General features: G+C 48.2%; 1 protein-coding gene across 1 annotated transcript; it reads right to left on the minus strand.

Annotated features, from left to right (window-relative positions):
• Positions 1 to 2283: 2283 nt before the first annotated feature.
• Positions 2284 to 7536, minus strand: IL17A (interleukin 17A). Its single transcript, XM_024205349.1, has 3 exons — positions 7510 to 7536; positions 3978 to 4225; positions 2284 to 2521 (listed from the first exon to the last, which is right to left on the minus strand). Exons 1-3 carry the CDS (start codon positions 7534 to 7536, stop codon positions 2284 to 2286), a joined length of 513 nt encoding a protein of 170 aa, XP_024061117.1.
• Positions 7537 to 17363: the final 9827 nt, after the last annotated feature.

Here is a 17363-nt window from a genome sequence, read left to right on the forward strand (position 1 = left end):
CCATTGTAGTCATTTCACTGACTTCAAGGGGCTTCGGATCAAGGCCTTCGACCTTTCGGGTTGTGGCTTTTAAAAATCAAGGGGCATCATGCAGATAGTCAATTTATCCTACTTCTACTCAGCATGGACCTGGCAGGAGGAGATGAAAAAATGAAGACGCTTAAACCTATTTTTGGGTGGGTCTTGTGTTGAAGAGGGCACAAAGGGAGTCTCTCTCTCTCTCTCTCTCATAATACATCCCAAGCCAGCACACCGCTTTCTCCAGCCTGCCCGTACTCTTATAAGGCAAGCGTGCTGCACACTGTGACATGGCTGGTAAGCAGCTGTTGGGACACCTAAGTCACACTGCCCGATGGAACCTTCAAACCACAGTACAGGCAGCAACTCAGGCTTCCTACGGAAGCCTGCAAAGCAAAAGCTCCATCTCAAGCCTGGCTATAGTTCATAACTCAGCCTGCTCCTGCCCTGAGAGCCACTCAATGGGCCGGGTGCAGAATGTACAGTGGGTGTTGCTCCTGCTTCTTTTCTCTCAAATGTTAGGAGAATGTGAAGTAAACGGGCTGAATAAGCAAGCAAGGGAATGTAAGTGAAAGCACTAGGCTGCACCCCCCGTCCACTCCCCCCAGCTGGTAGCCTTGAAAATAAGGGGCTAATAAGGTGGTACGGGGTGGGAGGGGCACTACAAGTATAATTAAGTTTGACAAGAAGAGGGGGGCGGAAGAGGGAGCTCCATCGCCCTGCGGAGCTAGGGATTAGGAGAAGAAGGGGTTTCTATCAGTGTACAGAACAGTAGTTGGGGAAGGGGAAGAAAAAATCTCTGTCGGCGTATAGAGATACCCCGACTGGCGTGAAGGGCTTCGGAATATGCTTGCTTGTTTAGCCTGTTGAAACTAAAAGCAAAACTATTATTGTTTAGTCTCTACTTTAGTTACTTCACATTCTCCTAACATCAGTGTAATATTGAACACAGCTTCTGACAAGGTGAGAGGCAGTGACGTTCAGAGTGCGAGGGCACTGCACTGGATTCATGAGACCTAGGGTCTTTTCCCAGCTCTGCCACTGACCTCCTGTGGGACCTTGGGCAAGTCGCTGGGCCTCTCTTTCCCATCCCATCCTTTGCATGCCTTACCTATTTAGACCATAATTTCAGGGCATGTGTATGTACAGCATCTAGCACCACGGGGCCCTGATTTTAGTTGGGATCTATCGGTCCCTACTGGAATACTCACAACTTTTAATTGCCTGATTTCTTTCCCTGCCAGGAAAATAGCATTTTTAAAAAGAAAGAAAACAGTAGCAAACAGGAGCCTGTCCTTGGCTTTATTGAATAAATACAAATAAACAGATACAATGGTCTTGTACTCTGAGCACTTACAGGGCCATAAATATAGTCATATAAATAGATCATATAAATAGAGATATAAACATGTAACAAGTCTTTGCCATTTCTCCTGGAGTTTTTCATTTATGTCATATTTATTGCTAAACTCCAGCATTTAGGTCCACTTCTGGTCCAGTGGGTCCACTTCTCTCACTTACACTGATGTAAGTCAGGAGTGACTCCAGTGAAATCACAGGAGTTATAACGGGATAAAACCAGGGTAAATGAGATCAGAATCAGGCCCAAAGTCTCTTACTCAGCGCTATACTAGAAACAGTTGCTGGTATAGCAAAGTCGATTAGAGGTGGGATTTTTTTTGCAATATTTCTATAAGAAAAAGCCCTAGATGCAGTTATATCAGCATGAAGATGCATTTGCCAGTATAGTTCATTTCCCTTGCTGAACCAGTATAAGCTATACGGGCAAAAGCATTTAGGAGGGTGTCCTGGCAAACTCTAGTGTACAGCTAGTCTTGCATTGATTTTCAGTTTTCTATGTCAGATACTGACATGGACACGCACAAAATGATTTGGGAATAGAGTTGTGCTCTCTCACAAATCAGAATTTACATCTCCTGCTTCCCTTCCTTTTGTATGTTGCTTGTCTTCTCAGACTGTAAGCTCTTCGGGGCATGGTCCATTTCTACTTTTATGTCAGTACAGCACCTAGCACAATGGGACCCATAATCAGAGCCTGGAGGCCCTACCATAATGTAAATATGAATTAATAACAATAATAATCAGCACTGGAAAAAATTCCCTCTACCCCTCCCCCTGATTTTGTATTGAACGGTCAGGTTAAATTTCATGAGGATCTGACAGATCAGAGTAATCATGAATTTGTTACACATGTCGTTTGTTACACCGGCAAGCTGTCCATGTGTCTTCCTTGTCCTGACCCTCTTAGGACTGATGTCGGAGAACAGGCAGAACGCAGGTACAGCCTACGGTGATGAGCTGCTTCTCCAGCCGGTAGGCATGCTGGCAGCCTCTCTGCTCCCGTCGGAGAACGAGGATCTCCTGCTGGATGGGGACGGAGTTCATGCTGTAGTCCTCCTGCCCCAAGGCATTCACGCAGCTTGAATGGCGACACTTGGCCTCAGCGATCACTTCGGGGAACCGGTTGGGATCCTTGGTAATGCTGTGAATCAAGACACAAAGAGAATGAATTCTGTTACACCGCTATTCCTCGGAGGACAATGCAGATCAGCAGGGTCTGAGTCTCCTCCATGAATCACTCAACAGATCAGTGTTTTTTCTCATTCAATAACCTATTTCCAAATGGGGTGACCAGATAGCAAGTGTGAAAAATCAGGATGGGGGTGGGGGGCAATAAGGCGAAGCCCCAAATATTGGGACAACTGGTCACCCTATTTCCAAATGAGGTCAATGCAGGATGTTCCTAGTGATCAACTTTTAGCCCGAAGCAAACAGATTGATAGGCCTTGTAATTTTATTCTACTTAATAAATAGACAGATGCTATTCTTAGTTCTGGACATGGCTATGTTTACTGTAAATTTGCCCCGAGAATAAGAATATTGGCGTGACCATACCAGATCAGACCAATGGCTATCTAGCCCAGGATCCTGTCTCCAACAGGGGTGAGAATATCCTGTAGCAGTGAGTTTCCTAGGTTCATTATGAACTGTGAAAAAGATACTTCCTTCTATTCATTTTATATTTTTATCCTCTTTGCCCCATTACATGCCTACTGATCCTCATTAGGAGACAAGGTAAAAGGAGTCACCCGGTGTTATTTATTTTAGAGTGATTTCCTAGAAATGGCTGAAAATTTAGGAGAGTGTTTATAATTCTTCTGTACCAGATAAATGTAGCAGGGCTCTGGCTGAGGACACCTAGTGGAGTTCCATGGCAAATTCACCCAAAACCCTTTGTAAATGCTGAAAGGACACAAAGATCCAGAGCCGGTGCAACCCATTAGGCGACCTAGGCGGTTGCCTAGGGCACTAGCATTTGGGGGGCGGCATTTCGAGTCCTTTGGCGGTGACCGCGGCGGCCGGATCTTCGGCCACCCCGGTCGTCGTCGGCATTTTGGGGCAGGGGGGTGCAGGGAGGGCCGCCTGCAGCAAGTAAGGGGGGGGTGGCATGCAGGGGAACCGCTCCCCGCCCTAGCTCACCTCTGCTCCGCCTCCTCCCCTGAGTGCGCCGCCCTGCTCTGCTTCTCTCCCTCCCAGGCTTGCGGCGCCAAACAGCTGATTGGCGCCGCACACCTGGGAGGCAGGAGAAGTGGAGCGGCGATGGCGTGCTCGGGGGAGGAGGCAGAGCCGAGGTGAACTGGTGCGGGGAGCTGCCACACGGCTCCCCGGGCCAGGGGGAAGCTGCTGCGGGGGGAGGGCACCTCAGAGCAGAGGGGGGGGGGGGAGCTGCTGCGTGGGGTGCACCTTAGGGCGGAGGGGGGTGGCGGAGGGCGGCCCCGGGGGGGGGGGGGGGGCGCAAGGCGTAAGTTTCGCCTAGGGCGCGAAACATCCTTGCACCCTCCCTGCAAAGACCTTCTTGTTCCCGATGGGAACATGCAGATAACTGTGCAGTGCAGCGTGGCCAGTGCATTTCAAGCCAATGAGGATGTGTGTGTTACCTGTAATCCCAAGGAGATATAGACCGGTTCCTGACATCATGAGCCACTCTGATTGCATGACTGGAGCTGCTGATGTGTATGTTGACTTTCACACTTAGAGGGAATCTGGAATTCTTTTGGGGCGGGCAGCCGTCGCTCACTCTCTCATTAGAGCCTCCTTCCTTGTTGGGTACAGTCCGTACAGCCCTCCCATGGGCAGAATTCTTAGCCGAGAGCACCAGGATCAGCACGAGCAGCAGTGTCCTGAACTGAAAGAGAGAAACAGCTTTCTTAATTCTATTCAGATCAGAGTTTGGAATTGACGAGGGCACCAAACAGCTCCAGTGACACCTCACGCGGGAAGCTCTTGTGAATCGTGAACGGAAGAGCAAAGCACAAGTGAAGCCTGGTGAATAGTGATTTTAGCGAGAAGGCCAATTCATCCACCCTGGGGAATCAGCGCTGGATTATGGTTACCATTCGCCCGCAATTCTAGCTCAGCTGGGTATAACATACTGTCCAGCACAGCAGTAGAGGCTTATGCTGCTTCCAGTGGAAGACAATTCAAAAGTGGACAGCGCCCAGAGTTTTCAAGGAAATCTTTTTTTTTATGGTTATCTTTGTCTTTAAAATAAATATTTGCACTAAGCCTCTTCTAAGAGCAATGACAGGTCCTGCTCTTGGGGGTTGATTATTATCAGGCTAGGATGCACAAGGCTGGATATGGAAGAGAAGCAGCTAGACGCTCCGCACCTCTGGAAAATCGGGCCTAATTATGGATGTAGGTGCCTAACTTTAGACACCCACATTTGAACATTTTGGCTACAGTGACTTGCCCAAAGCCAGCGCTGGCAGAAATAGAACCCAGGATGCTTGACTCCCTAGCTCAATCCAGAAGGCCACAGCTGGCCACTTGCATTGTCCCAGTCTCTTTTGCACGTCTCCCTTTCCCCCACTGCCTTGTACTGCATCTGGTACAGTACTTTGCATTGCAAAGTCCAGTCCATTTTCCCTGGTCTCTCTGGGCATGCAGGGGGTTCCAGGGACTCAGCTAAACATTGGAAATGCTGGGGAGGAGGGCACAGTGAAATCCAGCCATGGGGGAGGTGGACACCATCACAAGGAGCAAAGCTAAGGACAAACAATGGAATCAGATGGTGGCGCTCTAAGCAGGGTAAAGGCAACGGGAGCAAGTCCAAGCCAATGAGAGACGGACCAGCCAAAGAAAATCTCTGTCTCTGGTAAGCAGAAAAGTAAGGATCAGAGAAAGCCAGCTCCACAAAGGTTGGGTTTGGGTCCAGGCCTGGATCGTTCTGATCCGATCGTTTCCCAAAGTCCAGGGGTGTTCAGATCGGGGGGATTGGCTGCAGATCCATGTCTACACATGGCCCGGGACGTGAAATGAGCACTGGGTGAGCAGGTTTGGATCAAATTCGAGGCTGAAGATTCAGGCGATCGAATCGCTCCTGGGAAGGTTATATCACACACGGGCACCTGAGGAATGCTGCTCGTTCTCTCTTGGCTGAAGCTTTCAAAAGGGGGAGTACAAGGCTAAGCTTTTAAACCCACACTGAGGGACCTGATTCTCCAAAGTGCCCCAGCAATCAGGGAGAGCCCAATTGATGCTCAGGGTTAAGCTAAGCTTCAGAGAGGCAGGTGTTTCTTCAACACCTCTCTGCCCCAGCACATCAGCTCTGACTGGCACGTAGCATCCCCAGCTCTGTCAAGCCCAGACAACCCTGCCCCAGCCTCACACTCCTGACCTGCAACAGTCCCTGCTAGGCTAAATCCTCAGCAGTGGTGCTGCTCTGCCAAAGGAACTCAGCGCTGAGCTGGAGGAAATACCCCCTTCTTTTCCAGCCCCCAGCCTGCCTTTGGCAGAGCTGGCAATCGTGCCAGCGGTTTTGTGGCACACACAAAGACAGCACTGCCATCCCAAAGCACTCGGCAATCATGGGTCAGGCCCCGGCAGTCATGAGATTTAAAAAAAAAAGTATTATTATTATTGGCCGCTTTTGATTTGGCTTCTGTTGGGGGTGGTTGCGGGTGGGGTGCACTCATTTCATGAGCTCAAGCTTTGCTACGCTGGACACACCCTTTTTCTTTTGAGTGAAAGCTGAGACGCTGACGCAACAGAAGAGCGAACGTTGCAAGGGTGCTGATGCTATCACGGGCTGTGCAAGGGGAAAACCCAGACACATTCCTATTGAAGACAGGATTCAAACCCACATTTGTCAAAGGTTACAGCCAGGTGATGGGGCAACACAGCATCCGGGCAGGTGCCAAGGACTAAGCATGCCCGGCAACCCAACAGAGGGACAGTCACAGCTGAGCTGCTGTGGCAGCACTGCGGGAAGAGGTGCCTGCCTCGCTGAAGCTTTGCATAGCTAAATCAGGCTCGCATTGACTCCCCTGGGTACACAGCCCTTTTGAAAAATCAGTGGATAAGGGCACTGAGCTGAGAGTCAGGGTTCTGTTCTCACCTCTGACACTGAGCTGCTTTGTGTCCTTGGGCAAATCACTGCCTTCCTTTCAGCTTCTCTTTCCCCACCCAGACTTTGTCTGCTTAGACCTTAAGCTGTTCGAGGCAGGGACTCATAGACTTTAAGGCCAGTAAAGACCATCATGATCATCTAAGTCTGACCTGCTGCACATTGCAGGCCACGGAACCTCACCCACCCACTCCTGGAATCGACCTCTAACCTCTGGCGGAGTTACTGACGTCCTCAAATCATGGTTTAAAGATTTCAAGTTACAGAGAATCCACCATTTACACTCGTTTAAACCTGCAAGTGACCCGGGCCCCATGCTGCAGAGGAAGGCGAAAAAAAACTGAGAGTCTCTTCCAATCTGACCCAGGGGAAAATTCCTTCCCGACCCCAAATATGGGGATTAATTTGATCCCAAGCATGCCGGCAAGATCCACCAGCCAGACACCTGGGAAAGAATTCTCTGTAGTCACTCAGAGCCCTCCCCATCTAGTGTCCCAATACTGTCTCTATCGATGAACTTATACAGTGCCACTCCCAATCCGGGCCAGTAAGTGGCACTGTCATTACAACTAAATAACAATAATGCACAGTCCTGTCCCCCTCGGAAGGGCTCCTCTCAGAACAGGCTTGGGTATGTTATTGAAATAGCAAAGGGCTGAGCTGTAGCCCCTCTCTGGTGGAGACATGGCAGCGGTAAGTCCCCCAGGGCTGTCAATCCAGCACTAAATCCACTTGGGAAAGCTTTAAAGAAAATCCCAAACTCGTCCCACTGCTCGAGGGCTTAACCACGCTGCCTGTGAGTAGCTCCCACTGCAGGCAAGAGGAGTCATTCATAAGCAGCACTGGCGTAAGGGGGCCCTTGGTAGGGTGACCAGATAGCAACTGTGAAAAAATGGGACAGGGGGTGGGGGAGTAATAGGTGCCTATATAAGAAAAAGTCCCCAAAAATGGGACTGTCCCTTTAAAAACGGAATGGACAGTCACCTTAGCCCTTGGTTTCCGAAGGAGTGAGATTTTATTTATTTAACCAGTGGCCACCTGGGTTAAATAAAAGTACTCACCAGTGAGGGGTGTCTTGCAAAAGCCATCACGATCTCTCTTCTGCTGCAGATCTGGACTGTCTGAGGCCAGTGGTGAGTATCTTTCTGCAGGAGGTCTTTCAACCTGAATATATCTATCAGCCCAGCGACAGCTCCTTTTTATAATGGTTTTCAATCACTCCCATCATTTCCATTGCAGCAAAGAGGTGGCTTCCCTGCCCTTACTTGTGGTTCTGGGTCATTTGACGTTTTCTATGTCACATCCGTATTCTGTCACAGGGTGAGAAGCAGAAAGGAAAATACATGTGATGAACCAACTACCCAGACATCGGAATCCCAGACCAACTGATCAGATGCAGATAAAGTGATAAATAAGAGATAAAATAGCCCTAAAGAGATGTAGAATGGTGCCATCCGTTTTTGCACTTGTGTTGTCAGCATTTTTCTGTCTTCATATTAGTCAATTCTCTCTCCACGCGTACGCCACAAACACACACACCTATGCAGACAGACCTATATACTGCCTACAAAAATCTACATAAAAGAACATTAAGACATGGGCATGACAATACAGTCTTTAACTACATGATCACTTGCTATTTCTTCTACAGTTCCCCTGCCTCATTCTGTGCACAGGATGGACAGTGCATGGGGCAGCAGGCTACAAGACAAGAAAGGATGTTCCCTTGTGGTTAAAGGCACTGGAGACTAGGTTATATTCCTGACTTATTTCTGAGACTAGGAGAAAGTATTTTGTTTTGTCCATGATAAAAAAATTCCTTTGGAAAGCTCTTGGAGCCAGGACTTGAAACTTGGCAGGGGGTGGTCTTTGTGTCAGGGGTTCCCATGAAAATCTTCCCAAATTTGACCAAATTATAAGCCTTTGAAAAACTCCAATTCCCACAGGCTCCGTAGAGACTTCTCAGAGCTGAGACAATAAAATCTCTGAGGATTCTGTCCTCACTGAGCATGTTGGCGCGTCTCTCAGGTCCTAGTAGCATTGCCCAGACTGCGCATCCCCACAACGTGATTAAGTATGGTCCTTCCAGCTCAGGGCTACATGGGCCAAGCTGGACTTTTCCTGTAATGGCTGCTCTGGGCCAAGGTGGGGCCAGGCACCAGAATGAGAGCATGGAGCCTGCCTCTGCTATGCTCTCAGGGACTTCTCTGCTGGCAACCAGGCGGTGTGGAAGAGGAAGTCACCTGGTTCAAATGCGGCGGGGACAAGAGCTGGACCTAGGAGGGGAAGGTGTGGGAAGTAGATTGGGACAAGAAGCTGGGGTGGAGGAAGACTTGGATTGGTGGCTAGTGTGAGGGAGAGAAGGAAACTTGGAGTTGGGAGGAGAGTGGGATTGACTGGGCAAGGAGACTGGGACTGGAAGCTGGGGATGGAAATGGAGGATACTGAGATTGGAGGAGGGGCCATTGCAGAGTCTGGAACTGGGAACCAGTGGCGTGGGGAGAAAGAGGTGGGCGAGGAGAGACAGATCTGACAAGGAGCCAGAGTGCAAAGGGAGAACTGGGACTGGCTGGGCAAAGAGACTGGGACAAGGCACCAGGGGAGGTGGAAACACCGAGATTGGACAAGAAGCCTGGGTAGGGAGACTGGGAGCTGATGGGGAACATGGGTGGGGGGGTGACTGGAGGCCAAGGGGGAGAAAGATGGATTGGGAGGGCAGGGAACTGGGACTGGTAGGACAAGGAGCCAGGAGTGTGTTGTGGGAATGGGGAATGGTTGGGCAAGGAGACTGGATAGGGGAAAAGACTGGAACTTGCTGGACAAGTAACTTGTACAACCTTAATTCACCCCCTTGTGCATACATATTATGATACAGTCTTTAGTTACATGGTCACATAGTACTCTTTTTCCCAGGACCTCTGCCTCTTTCAATGCTCAGGATGGACCTGCTCTGGGGATGAATCAGGACTGTGTAGTGAAGGAGAATTCTCTGCAGGACCCCATCCTCCTTTGTTACAGAAGCTGGAAGGTGTGCAGTGAATAAGGGAGGTGATTGCAGGAAGAGAAAGGATAGTCTCATGGTTAAGGCAGTTAAATGCTGCCCTGGAGAACTGGAGGCTATCCCTTCCTCTGCCATAGAGTTCCTGTGTGGTGCTGGGCAAGTCACTTAAACCAAACTTTTCCCAGGTGGTTACTAACTGCGTGTGCCTCATTTTCTGGGTCCTGCAGTCCGATTTGCAGAAGTGCTGAGCGTGCATAGCTGCAGCTGAAGTCAATGGGAACTGTTTTGACCATGTAGGGTGCTATACAATGATAAGTACCCTGAAAAATGAGGTTCCCGAAGCACCTCAAACTGGGCACTCAAAATGTATGCTTCAGTTTCTCATCTATCAAACGGGGATAATACCAGCCCCTCATCTCAGAGCGGGGATTGTAAAAAATATATGAATTGATGTTTGTAGAGCGCTCAGATACTATTGTGACGATCAGCATAGAAAAGCCTGGGAGGCACTTAGTGCTCCAGTCTTCTGGGCAGGGTTCACGTTGAACAATGAGGAGAAATCGAAATATTGAATGACTCATCTATCCTCACACTGAATGAGGCAGGAGTCTGTGGAAAAAAATAGTATGTGATCACATAATTAAAGTCTTTTTCATAATGCACATGCAGATACAAGGAAGGGATAGCTCAGTGGTTTGAGCATTGGCCTACTAAACCCAGGGTTATGAGCTCAAATTTGAGGGGACCATTTAGGAATCTGGGGCAAAAATCTGTCAGGGACAGTACATGGTTCTGCTGTGACAGCAGGGGACTGGACTCAATGACCCTTCTAGTTCTATAAGATAGGTATATCTCCATATAATAAAAAAAAGGGGGGGGACCACATTAAGTCTGAACAAGCAACCTTAATTCTTGTATTTCCTACTTTCTGAGTGCTTGATTTGGCAACCTTTAATAATGTTGTTTATTTCAGGGGGGTTTTGCATGTAATTCATATCTATGAGATTCATGAATATTGCAAAAAACCCAAAACATATAATTGAAAATTTGTTAAAATAAAACATGTGCATTCTCTTTGACTCTATGATGGGGTATATGATCCCTCAGGGGCTGGGGATGGTCAGGGGGATGACCAAGAAAGAAAGCCTTGTCAACTTCCCTTTATGCATACATTATGCTTGAGAGGGCATTTGCCCTGGGTTAGTGTTTCTGGGCAAGGGTTCAGAATGGGCCTGGGGTCCCGGCATTGGAAGGTCATGCCATGCATAGAGGATCCTAGTAAAGGAGCCCTCAAGACTGCCATCCTTGGCAAAGTATCACCTGGAGCTAAGACATCAGATACAAGCTGTGGGCTCGGGCCAAGTTTTGCCAGGACTTGAAGGTAGGATGAGGGCATTGAGCTTGCTCTGGTGGGCGAGATGGAGCCACTCAAGGTATCTGAATAGAGGTGTGAAGCAGATGGCTGGGGGAAATAATGTTAGCAGCTGCATTTTGGATGGACTAGAGGGGAGCAATGAAGAGCAAAGAGGGCAGAGAGGAATAGCTGAACAGCCAGGCAATGGAGCCTAGTGGTTAGAGCCCTGGCCTGGGACTTATGAGACTTGGGTTCTGCTCCTGGCTCTACCCCCTGCCTGCTGGGTTATGTTAGGCAAATAATTTCACTCTTTGCCTCAGTTTCTCTATCTGTAAAATGGGGATAATAAGATTGCCCTTTCTTAGTAAAGAGCTTTGAGATCAACGGACACACTAAATAAGATTAGCCTTGGATCATTATAGTAAACTGAACCATTCAACTTCATTCAGCCATACACCTATAGTGTAATGAGCTCCCCCGGATGGATCCTCATTCACTCCTGGCCAGAGCTCATTACAGGATGAGACCCTTGGGCTCATTTTTTGCAAGAGAGCCTCTTAGCATAGCTGTACATGCCTTTATTAAACACAATGTAAAGAATCACAGTATGTGAAGTACCGAAAAGCAACGCTTATGTACCTGCCATTAACCCCACATGCGATGGGCTGGCAGCGCTGAAAATACACAGAGAAATGTGGTCAAGGAACCTGGATTTGGATCACTGGTTTTGAATTTATGGTGGTTTCCCAGATTTGAAATGAAAGCTCAAAAAAAATTAACCCCCCGAAAGAAGTGGGAAAGTGACAGACAGTGAAACGGCAGCAGACACAGGGCTGCCTGTCTCGGGGTTTCATCTCAGAGCCATCACAGTCACATTAGACAGCTCATTTTCTCAGCATTCTACCCACTGAATGTATTTTTCTTTGGCTAGTGAATTTGGTGCCGGTGGACGGATGGTTGCACTGGAGACCGGGGCCTCTCTTTAACCACTGAACTGACGTATCATGAGCTGGGCAAGCTCTCCTCACAAGCGCCTCATCCCTGTTGCCCAGGAACCCCCTCTAAACCTTCCTGTCTGTCTAGATACTTACATGGCCCATGCATCTCATTGTGGATTTTGGCCTCACAACAGCCCTGTGAAGTATTTGGGGAACTGAGGCACAGCATAGATTAAGTCACTTACCCCAGGCCACCCAGGCAATCTGCAGCTGAGCAGGGAATTGACTACAAGTTGCGTAGGGTAGTGGTTTTCAAACCGTGGGTCGCGACCCAGTTCTGGGAATGTAAGGCGCTGAGTCGCGGCGGCACTGGTCAGCACTGCCGACTGGGCTGTTAAAAGTCCCGTTGGTGGTGCTGCCCAGCTAAGGCAGGCCTGTCCCTACTTGTTTTGACACCGCACTGCGCCCCGGAAGCGGCCAGCAGCAGTCCCGGCTCCTAGGGGCGGGTGGCCACGGGGCTCCACATGCCGCCCCTGCCACGAACACCAGCCAATGGGAGCTGAGGGGGGCGGTGCCTGTGGGCGAGAGCTGCATGGAGCCGCTTGCGTACCTCCGCCTAGGAGCCGGACCTGCTGCCGGCCGCTTCCGGGGCGCAGCGCAGTCCACGGTGCCAGGACAGGCAGGAAGCCTGCCTCTGCACTCTGGCTGCACCACTGACCGGGAGCCGCCGGAGGTAAGTCCACGCCCCAAACCCCTACCACAGCCCTGAGCCACCCCCCAAACCCAGAGCCCCTTCCTGCACCCCAAACCCCTCATCCCTGACCCCACCCCAGAGCCTGCACCCCAGCCCAGATCCCTGCCCCCCTCCCACACCCCAACCCCCTGCCCCAGCCCTGAGCTCCTCCCACATCCCAAACCCCTCATTCCCAGCTCCGTCGGGTCATGGGCATCAACAATTTTCAACTGGGTCGCCAGAAAAAAAGTTTCAAAACCACTAGCCTAGGGGGCACACCCCAGCCCTATGCACTCCACCATCCTTCCTCGTGCCGCTCATTGGGAAGCGGATCGGCGATAAGCGTGATGGTGATCTCTGTGCTGTGACTTGGGGGGAGCCCACCACGCTCATGGCCGTGCACAAGATTTCCTAGCAGAGCTGCCCAGAACAAGCTCTCCTTTCGCTATTGCTTTGTGTGGCTTTTTTTGAGACAATAAGACCAGGCTCCACTTCACCAACCACAATGTTGAATCAAGAATTGCAGACACTTTTCATATAACTAGAACTTAGATGCCAGTCGTTTCTCTCCACCTCCACCATTAGGGGAAAATCCACCACTGATAGAACGGGATGCTGAGTTCTGGTTGACCTTTATTCACCTTTGCCAGGACATGGAGGGACCATTTCTAGGAATGGGGTGATAGTTCTCACTCTATGCCCACGCTGCCCTTGACTTCTCTGATTTGATACCAAGGGTCAGATCCTCAGCTGGTGTAAATGCTCCATGCAGCCATGATCAGTCACAGCAGACGATCTGCCCCCAAGGCAGTAGGCACTTTTTAACCTAGGTTAGATGGGTGTTGAGATACTGTCGTGATGGGCCCAGTACAATAACTAGTGTAGAATAATCTAATTGTTCTAGCATGTATGTAGCACTTCACACATTCAAAGCACTTCATTATTATGTATTTGGTTTGTGGTAGCAACCAAGGTGTCCCCGCCCACTTTGCTAGACACTATACAGACATGTGGCAAAAGATGATCCCTGCCCTGAAGAGCTTACAATTTAAGTATAAGATGAGAAACAAGAGGTAAATGCAACAAATAACTGGGGGAGCACAGGGCAACATTGAGACAATTACGATTATCATGATAAGCAGGGGTCACTCAGAGATAAACACTGTACAGATTATTTTAGAATCCTGACAACATCACTGCGAGGTGGATGGGTAAGCATACTGCAATACTAGGCAGGAAACTGACCATAACAGCTGTTGCAGATAGGTCCCTATTCCAGAATAAAAGTCACTTGATTCCAGAATAGTTACTCCACTTTGGAAGTGGTGTAATTATTCTGGAACAAAAGTGACTTTTACTCCAGAATAGAGTGTCCATACACAGAGAAATTCCAGAATATCTATTCCAGTCAACTCCCTCCCTGTAGACAAGCCCTGAGACAGAAGGTGAAGCAACTTTCCCAAAGCCACATGGTAAATTCCGAGGCAGTGCATTAAAACACAGGACTTCCTAACTCAACTTTGTGTTCGTTCCTCCAGACCACACTACCTTTGTAGAAAGGTAGGGACTAGAAAGCCAATTATAGAGTCGGATTTTTAAGGCCAAGAGGTCCTATTATGATCAACTAGTCTGACCTCCTGCAGAATATTTCATTGTTTGCCTTACAAATTCCTCCTTAAAACTCTTCTTCGCTGGCATGCAGAGTCCACTGCCCATCATGCTGATGAATGTTTCCTTGTGCTCCCCTGTCTGTCTGTATCCATCTTTGTTTCCTGTCACATACTTAGATTGTATGCGCTAAGTATATGGGGGGGGGCTGACTTTTTGCTCTGTGTTTGTAAAGTGCCTAGCACAATGGGCTCTTGCCAGAGAACCTTACCCATCAACCCTTAGTGTCATTGCCACTTGTAATCATGATTTTTGGACCTTGACACTTGTCTGGTAGGAATCATGTTGAGACCAGCCACTCGTGTCACATTAACTTTTGATATTTCAGGTCACTACAGTCACCATCACGCAGATTCCTCTCTTTGGATGACAGCAACTTTCATGACACATTTTCTCTTCTGACTGCTTCCTGTTTGCCAGTAATGGGCCAGACCGTCATCAGTCTTTACATCCACAGATGAACACGACGACGAATGGAACGTGGAAGGAGACCGAGTGACAGTAGAGTTACCAACGTTGCACATTTACAGGTCAACAACTGACCTATTTTCGGGTCTTTTCTTTTTCCTAATTGACTGTTTGAGGTAAAGGAGCAGAGCAAAGCGTTGCATTGTATATCGGGTTAGATTTTGCAGGTATCATGTTAAATGGAAATAAGTATAGGCAGCGCAAGAGTGATATTTTTCAGGTTTCCTAACACTTTCCATTATCGCCTCCTATTTTTGATTATGTGTAACTTCAGCAAATATTAACTACTCGCGCTCAAATTTTCCATGCTTGGCGCGTGCTTCAGATTGAAGTTTAATGACACATTAATCAAAAAGGTTGCACTCATTTTCCAGAAGGTCAGTCAAAAAGAGGTGATTTTTTGATACATAAAACAAATCTCCCAGCACTGTTTGAACAGCATTCACGTCACAGTCTATAGGAGCAGGGACTCCAGATTTGGCAGGGATGTAGTGCAGAGGACAGAGAAGTGCCTTTTATTGGCGTCATGTGAATCTGCCCATATTTTACTGAGATACAATTAAGAATATCACCATTTTCATCGTGGAATTCATTGCACCCTTTGGCTGAAGTTTTTATGGCACCTTACAGAGTTAGGTGATCAGCGTCCATTGAATTTCATAAGAACATAAGAATGGCCCTACTGGGTCAGACCCAAAGGTCCATCTAGCCCAGTATCCTGTCTTCCGACAGTGGCCAGTGCCCGGTGCCCCAGAGGGAATGAACAGAACAGGTAATCATCAAGTGATCCACCCCCTGTCGCTCATTCCCAGCTTCTGGCAAACAGAGGCTAGGGACACCATTCCTGCCCATCCTGGCTAATAGCCATTGATGGACCTATCCTCCATGAATTTATCTAGTTCTTTTTTTAACCCTGTTATGGTCTTGGCCTTCACAACATCCTCTGGCAAGGAGTTCCACAGGTTGACTGTGCATTGTGTGAAGAAATACTTCACACAATTTCAGTTGGATTTGCATGCTGAACTCCCTTAGATGCCTTTAAAAACTTCTTCCTACTAGCTCATGGGCTCCACTGAGCCTCCTGCATCGCTTTGAGACAAATGTATGCAGTGACAGCTCTGAACAGGACATAGACACCCTTGCTACTAAAATACCTTTTGGCACAGAGGAAGGCACACTGGCATAGGAGTCAGGACTCTGTGAGTGGAAGACTCATCTATTCCACGTACTGATATTAATAATTTTCTGCAATTCATCACCTTTCCTATTGAGCAAGGCAGGTATCATTCCCGGATGGGTAACTAAGAACACTCAGTGCACAAGTGCGCGGCTGGCAGAGCTGAGAATAGAAAGTAAGTGTACAATGTGGCAGACCCAAATTTCATCCACTCACCTGCCCTGCCTTTCAGAAGGATTATGCTATAAGTATGTGCTGGGCTGTGGCATGTAGGCTAGTTCTACAGAGCCACAAAGTATGTTGAGACCCCCATCGTTAGATGAACGAGCACGATGTAATACAAATCACAATTGAAAAACAAATAGGACCCAGGAGTCCCAGTTCTCAGCCCTTTTCTAAATTTAACCTCTAAGATCACATCCCCCTCCCAGAGCCAGGAGGTCGACTGCTATCTAGCAAGCATCTGCATGTGATGGAATTGCGTTGTTTCTCCCGTCTTCTTTAATTAAAAACACCTTGGAAATTCCACTCAAAAAATGAATTTCAAGCCCATCAAGGCTATAAAGCAAATCGCTCATGGTCTTTAATCACCTGACCACACTCTACTTGTCGCAGGATAGTGGCACTATAAACTAAGGGATATGCTGATTATGGAAAAGGTTGTTGGCGGGAAAGGTGATAAAAGCAACCAATGTTTTGCACTTTGGCTGCCTTTTCTCAACGCTGTGGTCACGGGGCACATAAAGATACCTACTCACAGTGCAATGCCTCTTTTGCCACGACCCCCTCCTGCAGCAAGGATGCACAGCATCAGTAAAGGCAGCCTGCGTGAGTGCTGTAGCGACATTGTAATGTCAACTGCTATATGCCAATAAAACGGGTACTGGGAAACCTTTCCAGTGTAGACACGGCCTTAGCAATCCTTGTACCTTGTACCTTGGTTTTGTAGGGAAGGTATTTTGGCCTAAGAGTTGGGAGATCTGGGTTCGATGCCTAGTTCTTCCACTGATGCCTTATTGACATTTAATCTCTCCGTGCATTAGTCCCTCATCTGTAAAATGGAGACATTTCTTTGTCCAGCTTATCTATTTAGATTGGAAGCTCTTTGGGGTAGGCACTGTTTTTCACTGTGTGTATGTATGTACGGTGTGAGGCACAACCAGGCACTACTTGAATACAAATAAGCAATACTTATTCTGAGTTGTTTGGTTTTCCTTGACTCTGCTACCCCCGCCGCCCCCCCCCTCTAATATACCTCACCCACAGACCATGACTGCATCTGTATAACTCTACCCGCCGCTTCTTTTTCTTCGCTACCTGAGACTCTCTAAAATAACATCCTATCGGTTTTCCTACAAGCTCTCCTAGTGTTAGAGACATTTGCACTTGTTTGACTTGCTTGCAGTTCTGAACAACATGGAAAATCAATGTAATCCAATGGCAAACCGATCAACAAAGAACAAATTCTGGCTGAGAAAGAGGTTGCCTAAGTATTTTGTCTTTTGTAGCTCCCATTGAAGTCCACAGCAAAACTAGATAAATTCATGGAGGATAGGTCCATCAATGGGAACTAGAT

The sequence above is a fragment of the Terrapene carolina genome, unplaced genomic scaffold (genome assembly GCF_002925995.2).
Source record: "Terrapene carolina triunguis isolate 2854851 unplaced genomic scaffold, T_m_triunguis-2.0 Scaffold42, whole genome shotgun sequence".
Classification (NCBI taxonomy): Eukaryota; Metazoa; Chordata; order Testudines; family Emydidae; genus Terrapene; species Terrapene triunguis.